General features: G+C 50.1%; 1 protein-coding gene across 1 annotated transcript in view; it reads left to right on the top strand.

The window, feature by feature from the left end:
- The first annotated feature begins 5,063 nt into the window (after positions 1 to 5,063).
- The window catches only part of LOC144000342 (uromodulin-like), a 103,742-nt gene continuing 92,578 nt past the window's right edge, over positions 5,064 to 16,227 (top strand). Inside the window, exons 1-2 of the mRNA XM_077494133.1 lie at positions 5,064 to 5,216; positions 8,747 to 8,770. Coding sequence (XP_077350259.1) covers positions 5,153 to 5,216; positions 8,747 to 8,770 — 88 coding nt within the window. The 5' untranslated portion in view covers positions 5,064 to 5,152. The remainder of the gene's footprint in view (positions 5,217 to 8,746; positions 8,771 to 16,227) is intronic.

The raw sequence follows: 16,227 nt of genomic DNA, 5'->3' as shown, positions 1-16,227 counted from the left end.
CATGCCCCACTGGCATGGTGAGAAAAAAACGAGCTCCCCTGACCCTGTCCTGGTGCCGTAGTCGCACAGGTACTCATTGATGGCCCTCTGCTGCGTGTGCAGCCGCTGCAGCATGGCCAACGTTGAGTTCCACCTGGTGGGTATGTCACATATAAGGCGGTTCTTGGGCAGGTTCAACTCCTTTTGGAGCTCAGCCAGCCGAGCACAGGCATTAAATGATCGGCGGAAATGCACACAGACTTTCCTGGCCTGCTTCAGGACATCCTGTAAGCCCGAGTACCTGTCTAAGAACCGCTGCACCACCAGGTTAAGGACGTGAGCCACACATGGCACATGGGTCAGTTGTCCCTGTCGGAGGGCAGAGAGGAGGTTGGTGCCATTGTCGCAAACCACCATTCCTGGCTTAAGCTGGCGTGGTGTCAACCACCTCTCGGCCTGCCCCTGCAGAGCTGACAAAACATCTGCCCCAGTGTGGCTCCTGTCCCCCAAACAAACCAGCGCAAGCACGGCATGGCATTGTTTTTCCTGCATACTTGCGTAGCCCCTGGAACGCCTACGGAGCACCGCTGGTTCTGAGGACAGAGCACTGGAAGAGGCCATGGAGGAAGAAGAGGAGGAGGGGGTGGAGGAGAGAGGTGTATCACAACCAATAGTAGCATTTTGGAGGCGTGGTGGTGGAACAACCTCCAACACTACTGCACCTTGTCCTGCATCCTTCCCAGCTGCCAGAAGAGTGACCCAATGGGCCGTGAAAGACAGGTAACGTCCCTGTCCATGCCTGCTGGACCATGAGTCAGCGGTAATATGCACCTTACCGCTGACCGCCCTGTCCAGCGAGGCAAGGACATTGCCTTCCACATGCTGGTAGAGAGCCGGAATCGCCTTCCGTGAGAAAAAGTGGCGTTTGGGGACCTGCCACTGAGGAACCGCACATTGTACAAACTCACGGAAGGGGGCCGAGTCTACCAACTGAAAAGGCAGCAGTTGAAGTGCTAGCAATTTAGCCAAGCTAGCATTCAACCGCTGGGCATGTGGATGGCTGGGAGTGAACTTCTTTCGCCGGTCCAGCAGCTGGGGCAGGGACATTTGCCTGCTATAATCGGACATGGGTGTACAGCTAGCAGAGTGCCCGGAAGCACTTGGCTGTGACACACCTAATTCTACACCTTCATTCCTCTCAGAGAAGGTTTCAGAGGACTGAAGGTCTAGTGGGGTTGGAGATCCCAGCTGATGAGGAGCAAGGAGAGGTCCGCTTTGTTCTTTGGTGTGGGTCTTTGAGGTATGCTTGCCAACGAGCTGCATGGCAGGTCAACATATGTCTGGTCAAGCATGTGGTGCCCAAGCGGCTGATGTTTTGGCCACGCGAGATACGCTTGAGACATATGTTGCAAATAGCAGCGGTGCAATCTGATGCACTAATCTCAAAAAAGGCCCACACCAAAGAACTTTTTTGAATAACGCGCAGAGGCAACGCCCTGCACAGGCGGAGCTCTGCGGTGTGATTCAGTCGGTGTGCTGCCCCTAAGCTGGCCCCCGGAGGGCATCCTGCCTCGTTGGACATGTGCCTCCTCCTCCTCCTCTCTCCTACCAGGCACCCACATGGAGTCAGTGCCCTCATCATCCCCTCAATCTTCATCGCTGGAGCAAACCTGGCAGTATGCTGCAGCTTGTGGAACATGACTGCCAGATTGTCCTTCTTGAGCATCCCCTCTCTCTGCTCTCACGCTACTGCCTTCCTCTAGCTGAGTATCATCAGCAGAGACTACAAAACACTGGGCATCCTCCTGGAGCATGTACCCAACACTGTGCTCAAAAAGTTCAGGAGACTCCTCAAGAGGACGTGGTGGGTCTAGGGAAGGAGTCACTGATGATGACATTGAGAGGAGGGAAGACGATGCGTTGGCAGCTGCTTTGCCAGTACCCTGAGCCTGGGTGAGAGAGGATGAGGAGGATGAAGAGGGCTTGGTCATCCACTCTACCAAGTCTTCGGCATGTTGCGGCTCAACATGTCCAGCTGCCGAAAAGAAGTACAAGCGTGTCCCATGGCCACGTGCTGCTGATGATGATGCACCGCGTCCACAACCAGCACTGTTGTCTCTAGACAAAGAGCCTGCTTGCCCTCTTTTATCGGCTCGCGCCTGTCTGCCTCTCCTTGTTGGCTTTCCAGACATGGTAATGGCCTGAAGGGAGATGGGAAAACCAGCAATTGGGTAGTGTATATTGTGCTGGAGTCACACAACACCCACTAACTCCTGCAGACTCCTGCAGATAGCTCAATTAGAGAAGAGCTATGTAGGTGGATATAGCGGTGTATACTGGGTTCAGGGCACGCAGACAGCATGCACAATCTCCTACAACTGACTGCAAGCTCTATTTAAAAAGAGCAAGATAGCTAGCTATATAGGTGGATATAATGGTGTATATTGCGGTCAGGGCATGCAGACAACCACCACAGAAGAGCAAGAACGCAAAATCGTCTGATAATGAACGGTGTATACTGTGTTGAAGGTACGCAGAACACCCACTAACTCCTACAGACGCCAACACACTACACAAGGCCGCCGCGCTGACTGCCTTATATATTGTGGAGCATGTACTACACAGCCTGAGCTATGATTGGCCACAGGCATCCTGCCTGTGGCCAATCATGGCTCTCCTCGCTGCCGGCGCTGTGATTGGCCAAGCATGCGGGGTCACAATGCATGCTTGGCCAATCATGAGCCAGCAATGCACTGCGATGGCGCAGTGCATTGTGGGCCGTGAGCGGCACACAAATTTGGCGCAAACGGCCCATAACGTTTGGTATTTGCCGAACGGACGTACAGTCGATGTTCGACTCGAACACGAAGCTCATCCCTATTCTGCACTGATGGGCACTGATGTTCTGCACTGATGGGCACTGATGTTCTGCACTGATGGGCACTGATATTCTGCACTGATGGGCACGGGTATTCTGAACTGATGAGCACTGATATTCTGCACTGATGGGCACTCATATTCTGCACTGATGGGCACTGATATGCTGCACTGATGGGAACTCATATGCTGCACTGATGGACACTGATTGGTACTAATGGGACTTCACAGGTAATCTGGACACCGATGAGCAGTGCCCGGATTATCAGTGTAAATGTCCCTTTTCACAGGATAGCCACGGTCGGACATTCCGGCGGAAAAAGTTCCGATCGGACCGTGTTGTCAGATAATCTGACGGTGTGTGGGCTCCATCGGACTTTTTCCGTCGGAATGTCCGACCAACAAAGTTTGAGAGCTTAATATAAAATTTTCCCACAACATGATCCGATGGGACTTTGTCCGATGGTTTGTACAGAATTCCGATTGGACAAAGTGCCACGCATGCTCAGATCAAATTCCTAGACCAAAGCTATTGGCTACTAGCCTGAACTTAGTCCCGTTGCAACAAATGAACGTCATCACGTTCCGAACGATCGGATTTTCCATCAGCTTTGTCCGACCGTGTGTATGCAACACAAGTTTCGGATAAAATCCGTCGGAAGAAATCCGACCCGTGTGTACAAGGGCTTATACAGTACTAAAATTAACACATCACTTTACATATTTTTATATATATATATATATATATTTATATCAGTCCTTGCCATCAGTGAACCAACCATCCTAACATCATGTCTTTGCAGCATGGGAGAAAACATATGTAAGGACAGAGAGAACATGCAAACTCCATGCAGGTATTACTACTCATATATAGGATTTATATAGCGCCAACGCTTTAACATTACATTTTCCTCCATTTAATATCTTATTAAGGTTTATAAGTATTACGTTTATCCTAATCAGCCTTCTTTTCCTTCTCCTTTCTGCTATTTTCTTGCTGATTTGTTTTTGTATATTTCTATTTTATAAAGTATTAATATTTAAAAAAAAAAAAAATGTTTTCATTTGTTTTGTTTATGTTTTTTTTTGTCACATTTAAAAAGGGCAAGAAAAAACAAAAAAACAAAAAAAACTTTTTTTTTTCATTCCTAAATAACCTTGCCTTTTCCCTTTAACTGTTATTTTCCTGCTAATTTTTGTGTATTTTTATTTCATGAATTATTAATATTTTAACTTTTTTTTGGTTATCATTTGTTTTGTCCAATATATATATATATTTTTGTTACATTTAAAAAGTGTAAAAAAAAGAGAAGAAAAACACACACACACGTGTCTCACACACACACACACACACACACTTTATTTTACTCAAAAATAACCTTACAAAAGCTTTTTTTTTTTTATCAGAATCATATATTTAATGTCATACACGACAAATTACAAAATAAAGTTTACACTTTTACAGTATCTATAGTAAGACTGGTCAAAAAAATAATACAAAAAAAAAAAAAAGTGCTATTTTTTTTGATTTGTTTAAAGGAAATAAAAAAAATAAAGGAAATACATTTTTGCAAGACAATATCCTTAAAAAAAAAAAAAAAAAATATATATATATATATATATATATATATATATATATATATTATTATTTTTTTTTTTTTTAAGGATATTGTGATTTTGTGTTGCAAAAATGTATTTCCTTTATTATTTTTTTATTTCCTTTAAACAAATCAAAAAAAGAGCAAAGCACTTTTTTTTATTTTAATTTTTTTTGACCAGTGTTAGTATAGATACTGTAAAAGTATATAATACACAGTATATTATGTAAACAGGTTCATAGTATAAATGTAAAAATTGCCCCATAGGGGGGTGTACGGGAGGCGGAGTGATGAGAGGGTTACAGAGCTGAACAATAAGAACATATTGGTTTTCTCTTATTGCTCTGTATACATATCTTAAAAAAATAAAAAAATAAATAAACCTTCACCCATTCTTCAATTCATGAAAAGCACAACAATAGTTTCTAACAATGAAGACAAAGCTACACCATACTGAATAACTGGGAATATTTTAAATATTTTTCCCAGGGTCTTGAGTGTTTAAGAACTTTGTAGAACAATGACTTGGACGTCATCAACTACATTTTCTGCAAGAGAAAAAAGACGATTTTGTCTTTCTCTGCTTATAGAGGAACACTATAAAAGGGAGGCAGGAAAGTGGACCTCACATACGTGAACACACCGGTGTTGGGAGAAGTTTGTGTTGAGGAAGATCAATACAGAAGGGAGAATCCACAATGAGAAGCTGGATGTCTCTCGTCTTCCTCCTGGTCCTGCTGGGTGCTCCTCATGGGACGGCTGGTGAGTAGATTCAGGTCATGAGATTGGCGTGCTTAGACCTGGGTGGGAGGGTTGGGGGTGGTCTATGGTATAGTGGTCGATAGTGGAGAGCAGACAAGATATGGAGGATCTCTAGATCCATCCCTCAATGAAACACGTCTACAGACCCAACAAGGAAGATGTAGAAGCACATGGAAGGTGTGGAAGGTACATCACCATTCCTCTTTATATTTTAAATATGAAATCACATAAATCTGATAGCAAAACAACAGGTTGTGAAAGAGATACATACAAGCACCCAACAATTATTTAAATGTATTAAAGTGGTGTTGCCACCCAAAAATAAAAATTTGCTTAAAAATTCGTAAAAAAAAAAATAAAAATAAAATAATTGGCAAATTTTTTTTTTTTTTTACTCACCTCTAAATGCCTGTTGCTAGGGGGTCCCTCGTAGTCTGCCTTCTTCCTTGCCTGGGCTGGTCACATCACTTTCCCTCGCGCCACACAGTCACCTGGGACCTGTCACGTGTCCCAGGTGACTGTACGGCATATCACGGCGCCCTGCGGCGCTCGCGCATGCGCAGTGGTTCCCACAGTACACTTTACGGCCCCGCGAGCAGAGCAGGGAACGAGGGGGGGCTATGTTACCCCACATCGCTGAACCCTGGGACAGGGAAGTGTCCGATTATTAAAAGTCAGCAGCTGCAGTACTTGTAGATGCTGACTTTTATTTTTTTTATTTTTTTTAGGGAGTACCCCCACTTTAATAGTATAAAAAAAAAAAGTCTGAGCATGTAGGTCCCTATAACTATCCCTTACAAGATAGTTCATAGTTTAGGAGATATTTCTTGGACCTACAGGTAAGCCTTAATCTAGGCTTACCTGTAGGTCAAAGTGGTTTGTAAGGGTTTACAACCACTTTAAGTGTTATTAGTACAGCAAATCATAGTGTTGGCAATGTACCCCAAAGCTCAGTGTTATTAGTGGTGTACCCCCAGGTGCATTGTTATTAGTGATGTACCCCAAGGTTCGGTATTATTAAAAGTTTACCCCAAGGTTCAGTGTTATTAGTGATGTACCCCGAAGTTCAGTGTTATTAGTGATGTACCCCAAGGTTCAGTGTTATTAGTGATGTACCCCAAGGTTCAGTGTTATTAGTGATGTACCCCGAAGTTCAGTGTTATTAGTGATGTACCCCAAGGTTCGGTATTATTAAAGGTTTACCCCAAGGTTCAGTGTTATTAGTGATGTACCCAGAAGTTCAGTGTTATTAGTGGTGTACCCCAAGGTTCAGTGTTATTAGTGAGGTACCCCAAAGTTCAGTATTAGAGGTGTACCCAAGGTTTACTATTAATAGTGGGGTACCCCAAGGTTCAGTGTTATTAGTGTGGTACCCCAAAGCTCAGTATTAGTGGTGTACCCCAAGGTTCAGTGTTATTAGTGATGCACCCCAAAGTTTAGTGTTATTAGTGATGTACCCCAAGGTTCAGTGTTATTAGTGGTGTACCCCCAGGCGCATTGTTATTAGTGATGTACCCCAAGATTCGGTATTATTAAAGGTTTACCCCAAGGTTCAGTGTTATTAGTGATGTACCCCGAAGTTCAGTGTTATTAGTGATGTACCCCAAAGCACAGTGTTAATAGTGAGGTACCCAAAAGCTCAGTGTTGTTAGTGAGGTACCCCCAAGTTCAGTATTATTAGTGGTGTACCCCAAGGTTCAGTGTTATTAGTGAGGTACCCCAAAGTTCAGTATTAGAGGTGTACCCCGAGGTTTACTATTAATAGTGGGGTACCCCAAGGTTCAGTGTTATTAGTGAGGTACCCCAAAGCTCAGTATTAGTGGTGTACCCCAAGGTTCAGTGTTATTAGTGATGCACCCCAAAGTTTAGTGTTATTAGTGATGTACCCCAAAGTTCAGTGTTATTAGAGGCGTACCCCAAGGTTTACTGTTATTAGCGGTGTACCCCAAGGTTCAGTGTTATTAGCGGTGTACCCCAAGGTTCAGTGTTATTAGCGGTGTACCCCAAGGTTCAGTGGTATTGGTGATGTGCCCCAAGGTTCAGTGTTATTAGTGATGTACCCCAATGTTTACTGGTATTAGTGGAATGCGTGGTATACCCCAAAGTTCAGTATTATTCCAGGTGTACCCCAAGCTTTACTGTTATTAGTGGTGTACCCCAAGGTTTACTGTTATTAGCAGTGTACCCCAAGGTTTACTGTTATTAGTGGTGTACCCCAAGGTTTACTGTTATTAGCAGTGTACCCCAGGGTTCAGTCTTTTTGGTGGTGTACCCCAGGGTTCAGGCTAATTAGTGGTGTACCCCAAGGTTCAGTGTTGGAGCCCTTAGTTTAGAACCTATTTATAAATGTAATAGAGTTTGGGATTAAAATTCTCATTTCAGTGTAGTCTGGGAAAAAACATTTAGACCCCTTTCACACTGGGGCTCGTTTTAGCGGCCCTTTACAGCTGTTTAAGCGGCACTTTTCGGGCCTCTAGAGAGGGGCTTTTAACACTTCCTAAACTTTTTACAGGCGCTTTGGTAGCGCCACCCATTCATTCCAATGGCCAGGGGCATTTTGGGAGCGATAAATACAGCGCTCCCAAACTGCTCCAAAGATGCTGCTTGCAGGACTTTTCAGAACGTCCCGCCAGCGCACCGCCTGAGTGTGAAAAGTCACACTGGAATGAATGGGAGGCGGTTTTCAAGCACTTAGTAGAGGCTATTTCCAGCGCTAAAACGCCTGAAAACCGCCCCCAGTGTGAAAGGGGACTTAATATGGGGCTCTATGGAAGTGTTTTTCTTTTACGTTATGAGATCTCCTAGCTTTCTTCCATCTCTCTCATGAATACAATAATAATAATAATAATAATAATAATAATAATAATAATAATAATAATAATGTCAGCAAAGGAGCTATAAAGCAGATCTGGGATCAGATATACTGTTTGATGCCCAGTAATGTTTCAATACTTCCAGGTCATTATAACCTCTCTCAGAGATGACCATACCCCACCCCCACCCCAACAACACCATCATCTTTTGTCTGCAGAAGGATGGCGCCATCTTTGTTCACCCATTGTCCGGGGTCGCCATTTACTTCCTGGAATGAGATGATAGCTCAGAGATGACACAACCCTATAAGTCCTGGTGCCTGTGCAGTTCTCAGCTGTGTACATTCATGTCTGACAGAGATCTGCCCCAGTCTCTTACCTGATGACTTGCTACAAAGTTACTTGTGGAGCGGAGACTGCGGAAATGCTTCTTCCTGCTTGCAGAAGATTGATGATATCATCTCAGCCTGGGCAAAGTCACTGTCTGGATCTCAAGGATGGCTTTATAATGATAGAAGGTGGAGATTTTCTGAAAAAATGTTTCTGTATGTTGTAACACATCAGGAATGTATCCATGCCGGCTTGTAAATATACTGAATTAATGGATACATTGTAATGATCTATCTTTTCTAATAAAAGGTGTGGGACGTCCTGTAATACAATTTATTTTATTTTCATTTTCTCTAATTTATCTTAATCTCTGTTTTCTTGTTTCAGAGTTCACCCCCACTACCAGCCTCGGTAAGTTATAATTCCATTTCTGTTTTTTTTTTTTTTTACACTGGAGAGTTTGCTTTTGTAATAAAATGTGCCGTGGATGTGATAAAAATACATTTAAAGTGGTTGTAAACCCTTAGGCCGCGTATACACGCGGGGACTGTTCGCCCAACTTTGTCCGCTGAACAGTGTTTCAGCGGACAGTCCGCTCGTGTGTGGGCTTTCAGCGGACAGTTTCAGCGAACAGTCTGCTGAACAAAGTTTTTCGGAATTTCCGAAAAACTGTCCGCTGAAACTTGGTTTGAGCGGACAGTCCGCCCGTGTGTAGGCTTGTTCGTCAAACTAAGTTCCGCGCATGCTCAGAAAGGATTTACACGCCGAAGTTTGCATTGCAGTGTATAGGACGTCGTTTTCTAGTCCCGTCGTACGTGCCGTTCACGTCATCGCGCACGGTTTCAGCGGACTGTTCGTTCGTCGTGTGTGGTCAAGTCCGTCCATGCTAATTTTGAGCGGACAGTCCCCGCGTGTGTACGCGGCCTTACAACACACTTTGACCTACAGGTAAGCCTAGATTAAGGCTTACCTGTAGGTCCAAGAACTATCTCCTAAACCTATACGGTTTAGGAGATTTTTACCCGAAGACAGGCACCGCTGTCTACGGCACGCAGGCGCACTGAGCGCGGCATCGTCAACGACGAAGATGCCGCGCGTGTCGGCTCCCGTGCGCATGTGCGGGAGTGACGTCATCACGGCTTCGACGAATGACAGTAGAGGAGCTGCGAGACCCCACCGAGAAGATGGATGTGCCGGACTACAGGGGACAGCAGTGACTTCGCTGGCTCCTGTGTCAGGTAAGTGACACATAATGGACTACTATGCGATGCGATGTGATGCGATGCGATGCGATGCATAGTAGTCCATTATGCTTTGCCTTTGCAGGGAATGAAAGAGGAAGTAACACCCATCAGGGTTTACTTCCTCTTTAAAACAATCACAGAGATATCAGGGCTGTCATTGTCGGCCATCTTCTCTTTTTTTGTGGATAGCGCAAAAAATAAAAACCGCAGAGATAATTAAATACCACCAAAAGAAAGCTCTATTTGTGGGGCAAAAAAAAGGACATCACTTTTATTTGTGTACAATGTTGCACAACCGCGCAATTGTCAGTTAAAATAATGCAGTGCCGTATCACAAAAAAATGGCCCTGTCATTAAGGGGGTGAAGCCTTCCGGGGCTGAAGTGGTTAAAGTGATTGTTAACCTTTTTTGTTTAATAATAAACACGTTATACTTTTCTCTGCACTGGTTTTGCACTGAGCAGCCCAGATCCTTCTCTTTTGGGGGCCCCTCGCTGGTGTTCCTGGCTCTGCGACTGCCCCCACAGGAAGTCCCTTCCTATGGGGGAACTTGTGTGGGCTCAATCCTGAGCTGTGTTGCCTGCATCATTGGTGTGTGCAGTCTGTTGCACCCCAGAGCACAACGCATGTGTGTATATCAGCAGAGCAATGGACGGTGTCAGTAGAGCAAAGCTTGGTGTGGGTAGGGCAGTGAACAGTGTCAGTCGTTTTTTTTTATTTTTATTATTATTATTATTTTTAATTATCTTTTTACAATATCATTTTATTTTTATTTATTTTTTTATTTTTTTAGGAGCCCCGTTGTTGTGGGGCTTTGGTGATATATCAAGGGTCTAAACAGACCCCTGATGTCTCACTTTTGAGACAGAGAAAGAAACTGAGGACAGAGATTCCGCAATCCCTTTCTCTTCAGCCTGCTGTAAAAATAGTTTAACCCCTTCACGCTGACGTAAGACAAATATGTGGCCTTTGGCTTGAAGGGGTTGTACCGGTGTGATGCCTGCGGCTGCACGGATTACCCCGGCACAGTTTTTTTTTTTTTTTAGAGCTGACACTTGGCTTTCTTGATAAGCTTAAGCAGCCGCTCACTGTTATCCCAAGCAGCAGGAGGGGACGATACCCCCTCCTGCCACCTTCTGTGCCTCGCTCGGGCTATCCCGTCCCACCAGGAGGCCGAGCGGCTGGCCGGAGACCCGAATTAAAGTGGAGTTCAACCTCAAAAATGGAACTTCCGCTTTAAGAGCTGGTGATCCCCCTGACATGCCAGATGCATTTGGCATGTCATTTTTTTTTGGGGGGGGGGGGAACGGGTACCCTGTTTTAAGAGGGACCCAGCTCCCACTTCCTCCCCTGGCGCCACCAGAAGGAAGATCCCCACATGTCACAGGTCCCAGAAGATTACCCAGCCATTTACAGCGTTGCTCGCGCATGTGCAGCGTGTGCCCGGCTGTGAAGCCACAGCCAGGCGCCCACAGTTAAGGCCCGTACACACGATCAGACTTTTTGACAACAAACATGCAAATTAGCTGTTTTGGAGCAACATCCGACCGTGTGTACGCTCCATCGGACAAACTTTTTTGATTTTCATCTGACTTTTGTTGGCTGTGCGAACGTACAAACTTTCTGGCAACAAAAGTCCGATGGAGCAAAGTCTGATCGTGTGTACAGAAAACCATCGGACTTTTGTACAAAGTACAAACACGCCATGCTCAGAACCAATGCAAAAGATCAGACAACAATACAGAAGTTGACCAAAGGTGGCGGTAAAGAGCAGAAAAACCCACGTGATTTGGTGAAAGTTGGCTGAAAAAGTCCCGCCGTGTGTATGCAATACAAGTCCTGGGCCGACGCCCAGAGGCGGCTCTCTAATTAGGCAAATTAGGCGATTGCCTAAGGCCCCGCAGTCTCAAGGGCCTCGCAATCGACTAATTTGCCTGTGATCAATGCGGTGGCAGCAAGTGCGGGGAGCGGGACAGTAGAGTCCTCTAGGTGGCGCAGTGGCTGGATGACAGACGGCATGAGGGCGGCATGTCCATGTGGGACCCTCACCTGAGCTTCTCTCTTGTGCCGCTCACCAGACCTCTCCTCCGCATCTGCCTCCTATTTGGTTCTGGAGTGGGGGGGTTGCTGAAAAACCACCCAGCTGGATAGTCCCACCATGAGTGTGAAGAGGGAGGAACTCTTATGCTGCCGACCAGAGGAAAGGTGAGTGCCCATGCCGTGCAGCCTTCCCTGTGTGCCTGAATAGGAGGAGCGGTGGGGAGACTGCACATAGATAGTGGAATTGATTTTTCCATATTACTCCATACAGCCGCTGAATGTCTGCAGGGAGGAGAGGTGATCATTCAGCGGTTGCATGGAGGAATATGGAAAAATCAATTCCACTATCTATGTGCAGTCTCTCCACCACTCCTATCTAACTTTTTCTGCATCCCCCGTACTCTCCGGCCCCTCCTTGTACTCCCTGGCTCCGCCCCTCTGTGTGCTCCCTGGCCCCGCCCCTCCTGCTCTCCAGCCCCTCCGTGTGCTCACTGGCTGCACCCCTCCTGCTCTCCAGCCCCTCCTTGTGCTCCCTGGCTCCGCCCCTTCTCATACTCCCTTTCTCCACGCTTCCTGCTCTTCACCCCCTCCCTTTGCTCCCTGGCTCTGCCCCTCCTGCTCTCCAGCCCCTCCTTGTGCTCACTGGCTCCGCCCCTTCTTGTGCTCCCTTTCTCCACGCCTCCTGCTCTTCAGCCCCTCCCTTTGCTCCCTGGCTCCTCCCCTCCTGCTCTCCAGCCCATTCTTGTCCTCGCTGGCTCCACCCCCATTTCGCTAGCACCCCCTGCTCTCCAATTCTTTCTGCCTCCCCTCTCAAGCTCCCCCCCAGCACTCTTCACCCCCCACCCTTAGCACTATCTGGCCCCCATCACTCTCCACCCTACACCCCCTGCGGCTCTCTCTGGCCCCCGGCACTCTCCACCCCACACCCCCAGCACTCTCCACCCTCCACCCCCAGCACTCTCCACCCTCCACCCCCAGCACTCTCCACCCTCCACCCCCAGCACTCTCCACCCTCCACCCCCAGCACTCTCCACCCTCCACCCCCAGCACTCTCCGGCCCCCACCCCCCAGCACTCTCCACCCCCACCCCCAGCACTCTCTGGCCCCCAGCACTCTCCGCCCCCCACCCCAAGCATTCTCTGGCCCCCAGCACTCTCCGCCCCCCACCCCAAGCATTCTCTGGCCCCCAGCACTCTCCGCCCCCCACCCCAAGCATTCTCTGGCCCCCAGCACTCTCCGCCCCCCACCCCAAGCATTCTCTGGCCCCCAGCACTCTCCGCCCCCCACCCCAAGCATTCTCTGGCCCCCAGCACTCTCTGCCCCCCACCCCAAGCATTCTCTGGCCCCCAGCACTCTCCGCCCCCCACCCCGAGCATTCTCTGGCCCCCAGCACTCTCCGCCCCCCACCCCGAGCATTCTCTGGACCCCAGAACTCTCCACCTCCCACCCCGAGCATTCTCTGGCCCCCAGCACTCTCCGCCCCCCACCCCACCATTCTCTGCCCCCCAGCACTCTCTGCCCCCCAGCATTCTCTGGCCCCAAGCACTCTCCACCCTACACCCCCTGGGGCTCTCTCTGGCCCCCAGCACTCTCCACCCCGCACCCCCAGCACTCTCCACCCTCCACCCCCAGCACTCTCCACCCTCCACCCCGAGCACTCTCCGGCCCCCACCCCCCAGCACTCTCTGGTCCCCAGCACTCTCCCCCCCACCCCCCAGTACTCCCTGCCCCCCACCCTCCAGCACTCCATGCCCCCCACCCCCCAGCAATCTCTGGCCCCCACCCTCCGGCACTCTCTGGCCCCCAGCACTGTCTGCCCCCACCCCCAGTAATCTCTGGCCCCCACCCCCAGCACTCTCTGGCCCCCAGCACTCTCTTCCGCCCACCCCCCAGTACTCTCTGGCCCCCAGCACTCTCCGCCCCCCACCCCGAGCATTCTCTGGCCCCCAGCACTCTCCGCCCCCCACCCCAAGCATTCTCTGGCCCCCAGCACTCTCCGCCCCCCACCACGAGCATTCTCTGGCCCCCAGCACTCTCCGCCCCCCACCCCGAGCATTCTCTGGACCCCAGAACTCTCCACCCCCCACCCCGAGCATTCTCTGGCCCCCAGCACTCTCCGCCCCCCACCCCAAGCATTCTCTGCCCCCCAGCACTCTCTGCCCCCCAGCATTCTCTGGCCCCCAGCACCCTCCAGCCCCCACCCCTCAGCACTCTCCAGGCCCCACCCCCCAGCACTCTCCGGTCCCCACCCCCCAGCACTCTACAGCTTCTCTCTGCTCTTTGCCCCCCCCAGGGGCTACAGACAGGGACAGATCTCTAGATCTCTCTCACCCCCTTTCCCTCACCCCCCTCTTTCTCACTTCCCCCTCTCTCTCTTACCCCTTCCCACCCCTCTCTCTCTCCTTTCCCTCCCTCTCTCCCTTCTCTCCCTTCCCTTCCTTCTCTCCCATCCCTCGCTCTATCCCTTCCCTCGCTCTCTCCCTTCCCTCACTCTCTCCCATCCCTCGCTCTCTCCCTTCCCTCGCTCTCTCCCTTCCCTCACTCTCTCCCATCCCTCGCTCTCTCCCTTCCCTCACTCTCTCCCTTCCCTCACTCTCTCCCTTCCCTCACTCTCTCCCCTCCCTCACTCTCTCCCCTCCCTCACTCCCTTCCCTCGCTCTCTCCCCTCCCTCGCTCTCTCCCCTCCTTCTCTCCCTTCCCTCCCTCTCTCCCTTCCCTCTATCCCCCCTTCCCTTCCTCCTTACCTTCCCTCCCTTCTCTCCCTCCCACTCTCCCTTCCTTCCCTCTCTCCCTTGCCTCCCTCTCTCCCTCCGCTTCCCTCCCTCTCTCCCTCCCTCCCCTTCCCTTCCCTCTCTCCTTCCCTCCCCTTCCCTTCCCTCTCTATCTACCTTCCCTCCCTCTCTCCCTTCCTTCCCTCCCTCTCTCCCCTCCCTTCCTTCCCTCCCTCTCTCTCTCCCTTCCCTCCCTCTCTCTCTCCCTTCCCTCCCTCTATCTCTCCCTTCCTTCCCTCCCTCTCTCCCTTCCTTCCTTCCCTCCCTCTCTCCCTTCCTTCCTTCCTTCCCTCCCTCTCTCCCCTCCATTCCTTCCCTCTCTCCCCTCCATTCCTTCCCTCTCTCCCCTCCCTTCCTTCCCTCTCTCCCCTCCCTTCCTTCCCTCTCTCTGTCCCTTCCCTTCCTTCCCTCTCTCTGTCCCTTCCCTTCCTTCCCTCTCTCTGTCCCTTCCCTTCCTTCCCTCTCTCTGTCCCTCTCTCTGTCCCTTCCCTTCCGTCCCTCTCTCTCTTCCCTTCCTCCCTTCCTCTCTCCCTCCCCCCTCCCTTCCTCTCTCCTCCCTTCCCTCCCTTCCTCTCTCCTCCCTTCCTCTCTCCTCCCTTCCCTCCCTTCCTCTCTCCTACCTTCCCTCCCTCTCTTCCCCCTTCCTTCGCTCTCTCCTTCCCTCTTCCTTCCCTCTCTTCCCCCCTCCCTTTTCCTCCCTCTCTCCTCCTCCCTTTCCTCCCTCTCTCCTCCCTCCCTTCTCTTTCTCCTCCCTTCCCTCTCTCCTTCCTTCCCTCTCTCCCCCTCCCTCCCTTCCCTCCCCTTCCCTTTCCCTCCCTCCCTTCCTTCCTTCCTCCCTTCCTTCCTTCCTCCCTTTTCTCCCTTCCTCCCTTCCCTTCCTTCCTCCCTCCCCTCCTTCCCTCTCTCCTCCTCCCCTCTCTCCTCCTCCCCTCTCTCCTCCTCCCCTCCTTCTATCCCCCCTTCCCTCCCTCTCCATCCCTCCGTCTCTCCTCCCCACCCTCTCTCCTCCCTTCCATCCCTCCCTCTCTCCTCCCTTCCCTCCCTCCCTCTCTCCTCTCCCTCCCTCTCTCCTCCCTTTCCTCCCTCTCTCCTCCCTTTCCTCCCTCTCTCCTCTCTTCCCTCCCTCTCTCCTCTCTTCCCTCCCTCTCTCCTCTCTTCCCTCCCCCTCTCCTCTCTTCCCTCCCTCCCTCTCTCCCTTCCCTCTTCCCCCTCTTGCCCACCCTTTCTCTCCTCCCCCCCTCTCTCTCTCTCTCCTCCCTCTCTCTCCCCCTCCCCTCCTCTCCTCTTTCCACCACTCTCTCCCCCTTTTGTGCACCCTTTATCTACCCCTCTCTCACCCCCCTCTCCCCCTCTCACTCACAATGTCTTGCTCCCCTCCCCCTCTCTCTCTTTCCCACCCCCTATCTCTCACAATCTCTCTCTTCCCCTCCCCTCTCTCTCCTCTCCTCTCTGTCTCCCTTCCCCACTCTTGCTCCCCCTGCACTGTGCTGGGATCCCCCCGCTCTACTTCCTCTGCGGATATGGAATGGCTCAGTGACATCTCCTCCCCATTCTCCCAAGACACAAGAAATTCTTAGAGGGGTTGCCACCTTGGTGGGCCCCAGATGTTTTAATGGCTGCATATGTCTGATGGGTGAGGAGGGTGCCCTGGAAGTGGTGCAGATGAACTGTTTGCTAGATCTGTGCATCTTTTTGCAGCCATTTTTATTGCTTGAATTTTTTTCCCATTATGGGCGTGATTGGGGCCTCATATGTAAGTTTTGCCTAAGGCCTCACAAATCCTAGAGCCGCCTCTGCCGACGCCCTTTGTACAA

This window comes from Lithobates pipiens, unplaced genomic scaffold (assembly GCF_037356315.1).
Source record: "Lithobates pipiens isolate NorthernLeopardFrog02 unplaced genomic scaffold, aLitPip1_a1.2 Scaffold_22, whole genome shotgun sequence".
In the NCBI taxonomy this organism is placed as follows: domain Eukaryota; kingdom Metazoa; phylum Chordata; class Amphibia; order Anura; family Ranidae; genus Lithobates; species Lithobates pipiens.
This window is presented reverse-complemented; position numbering and strand designations above follow the sequence as displayed.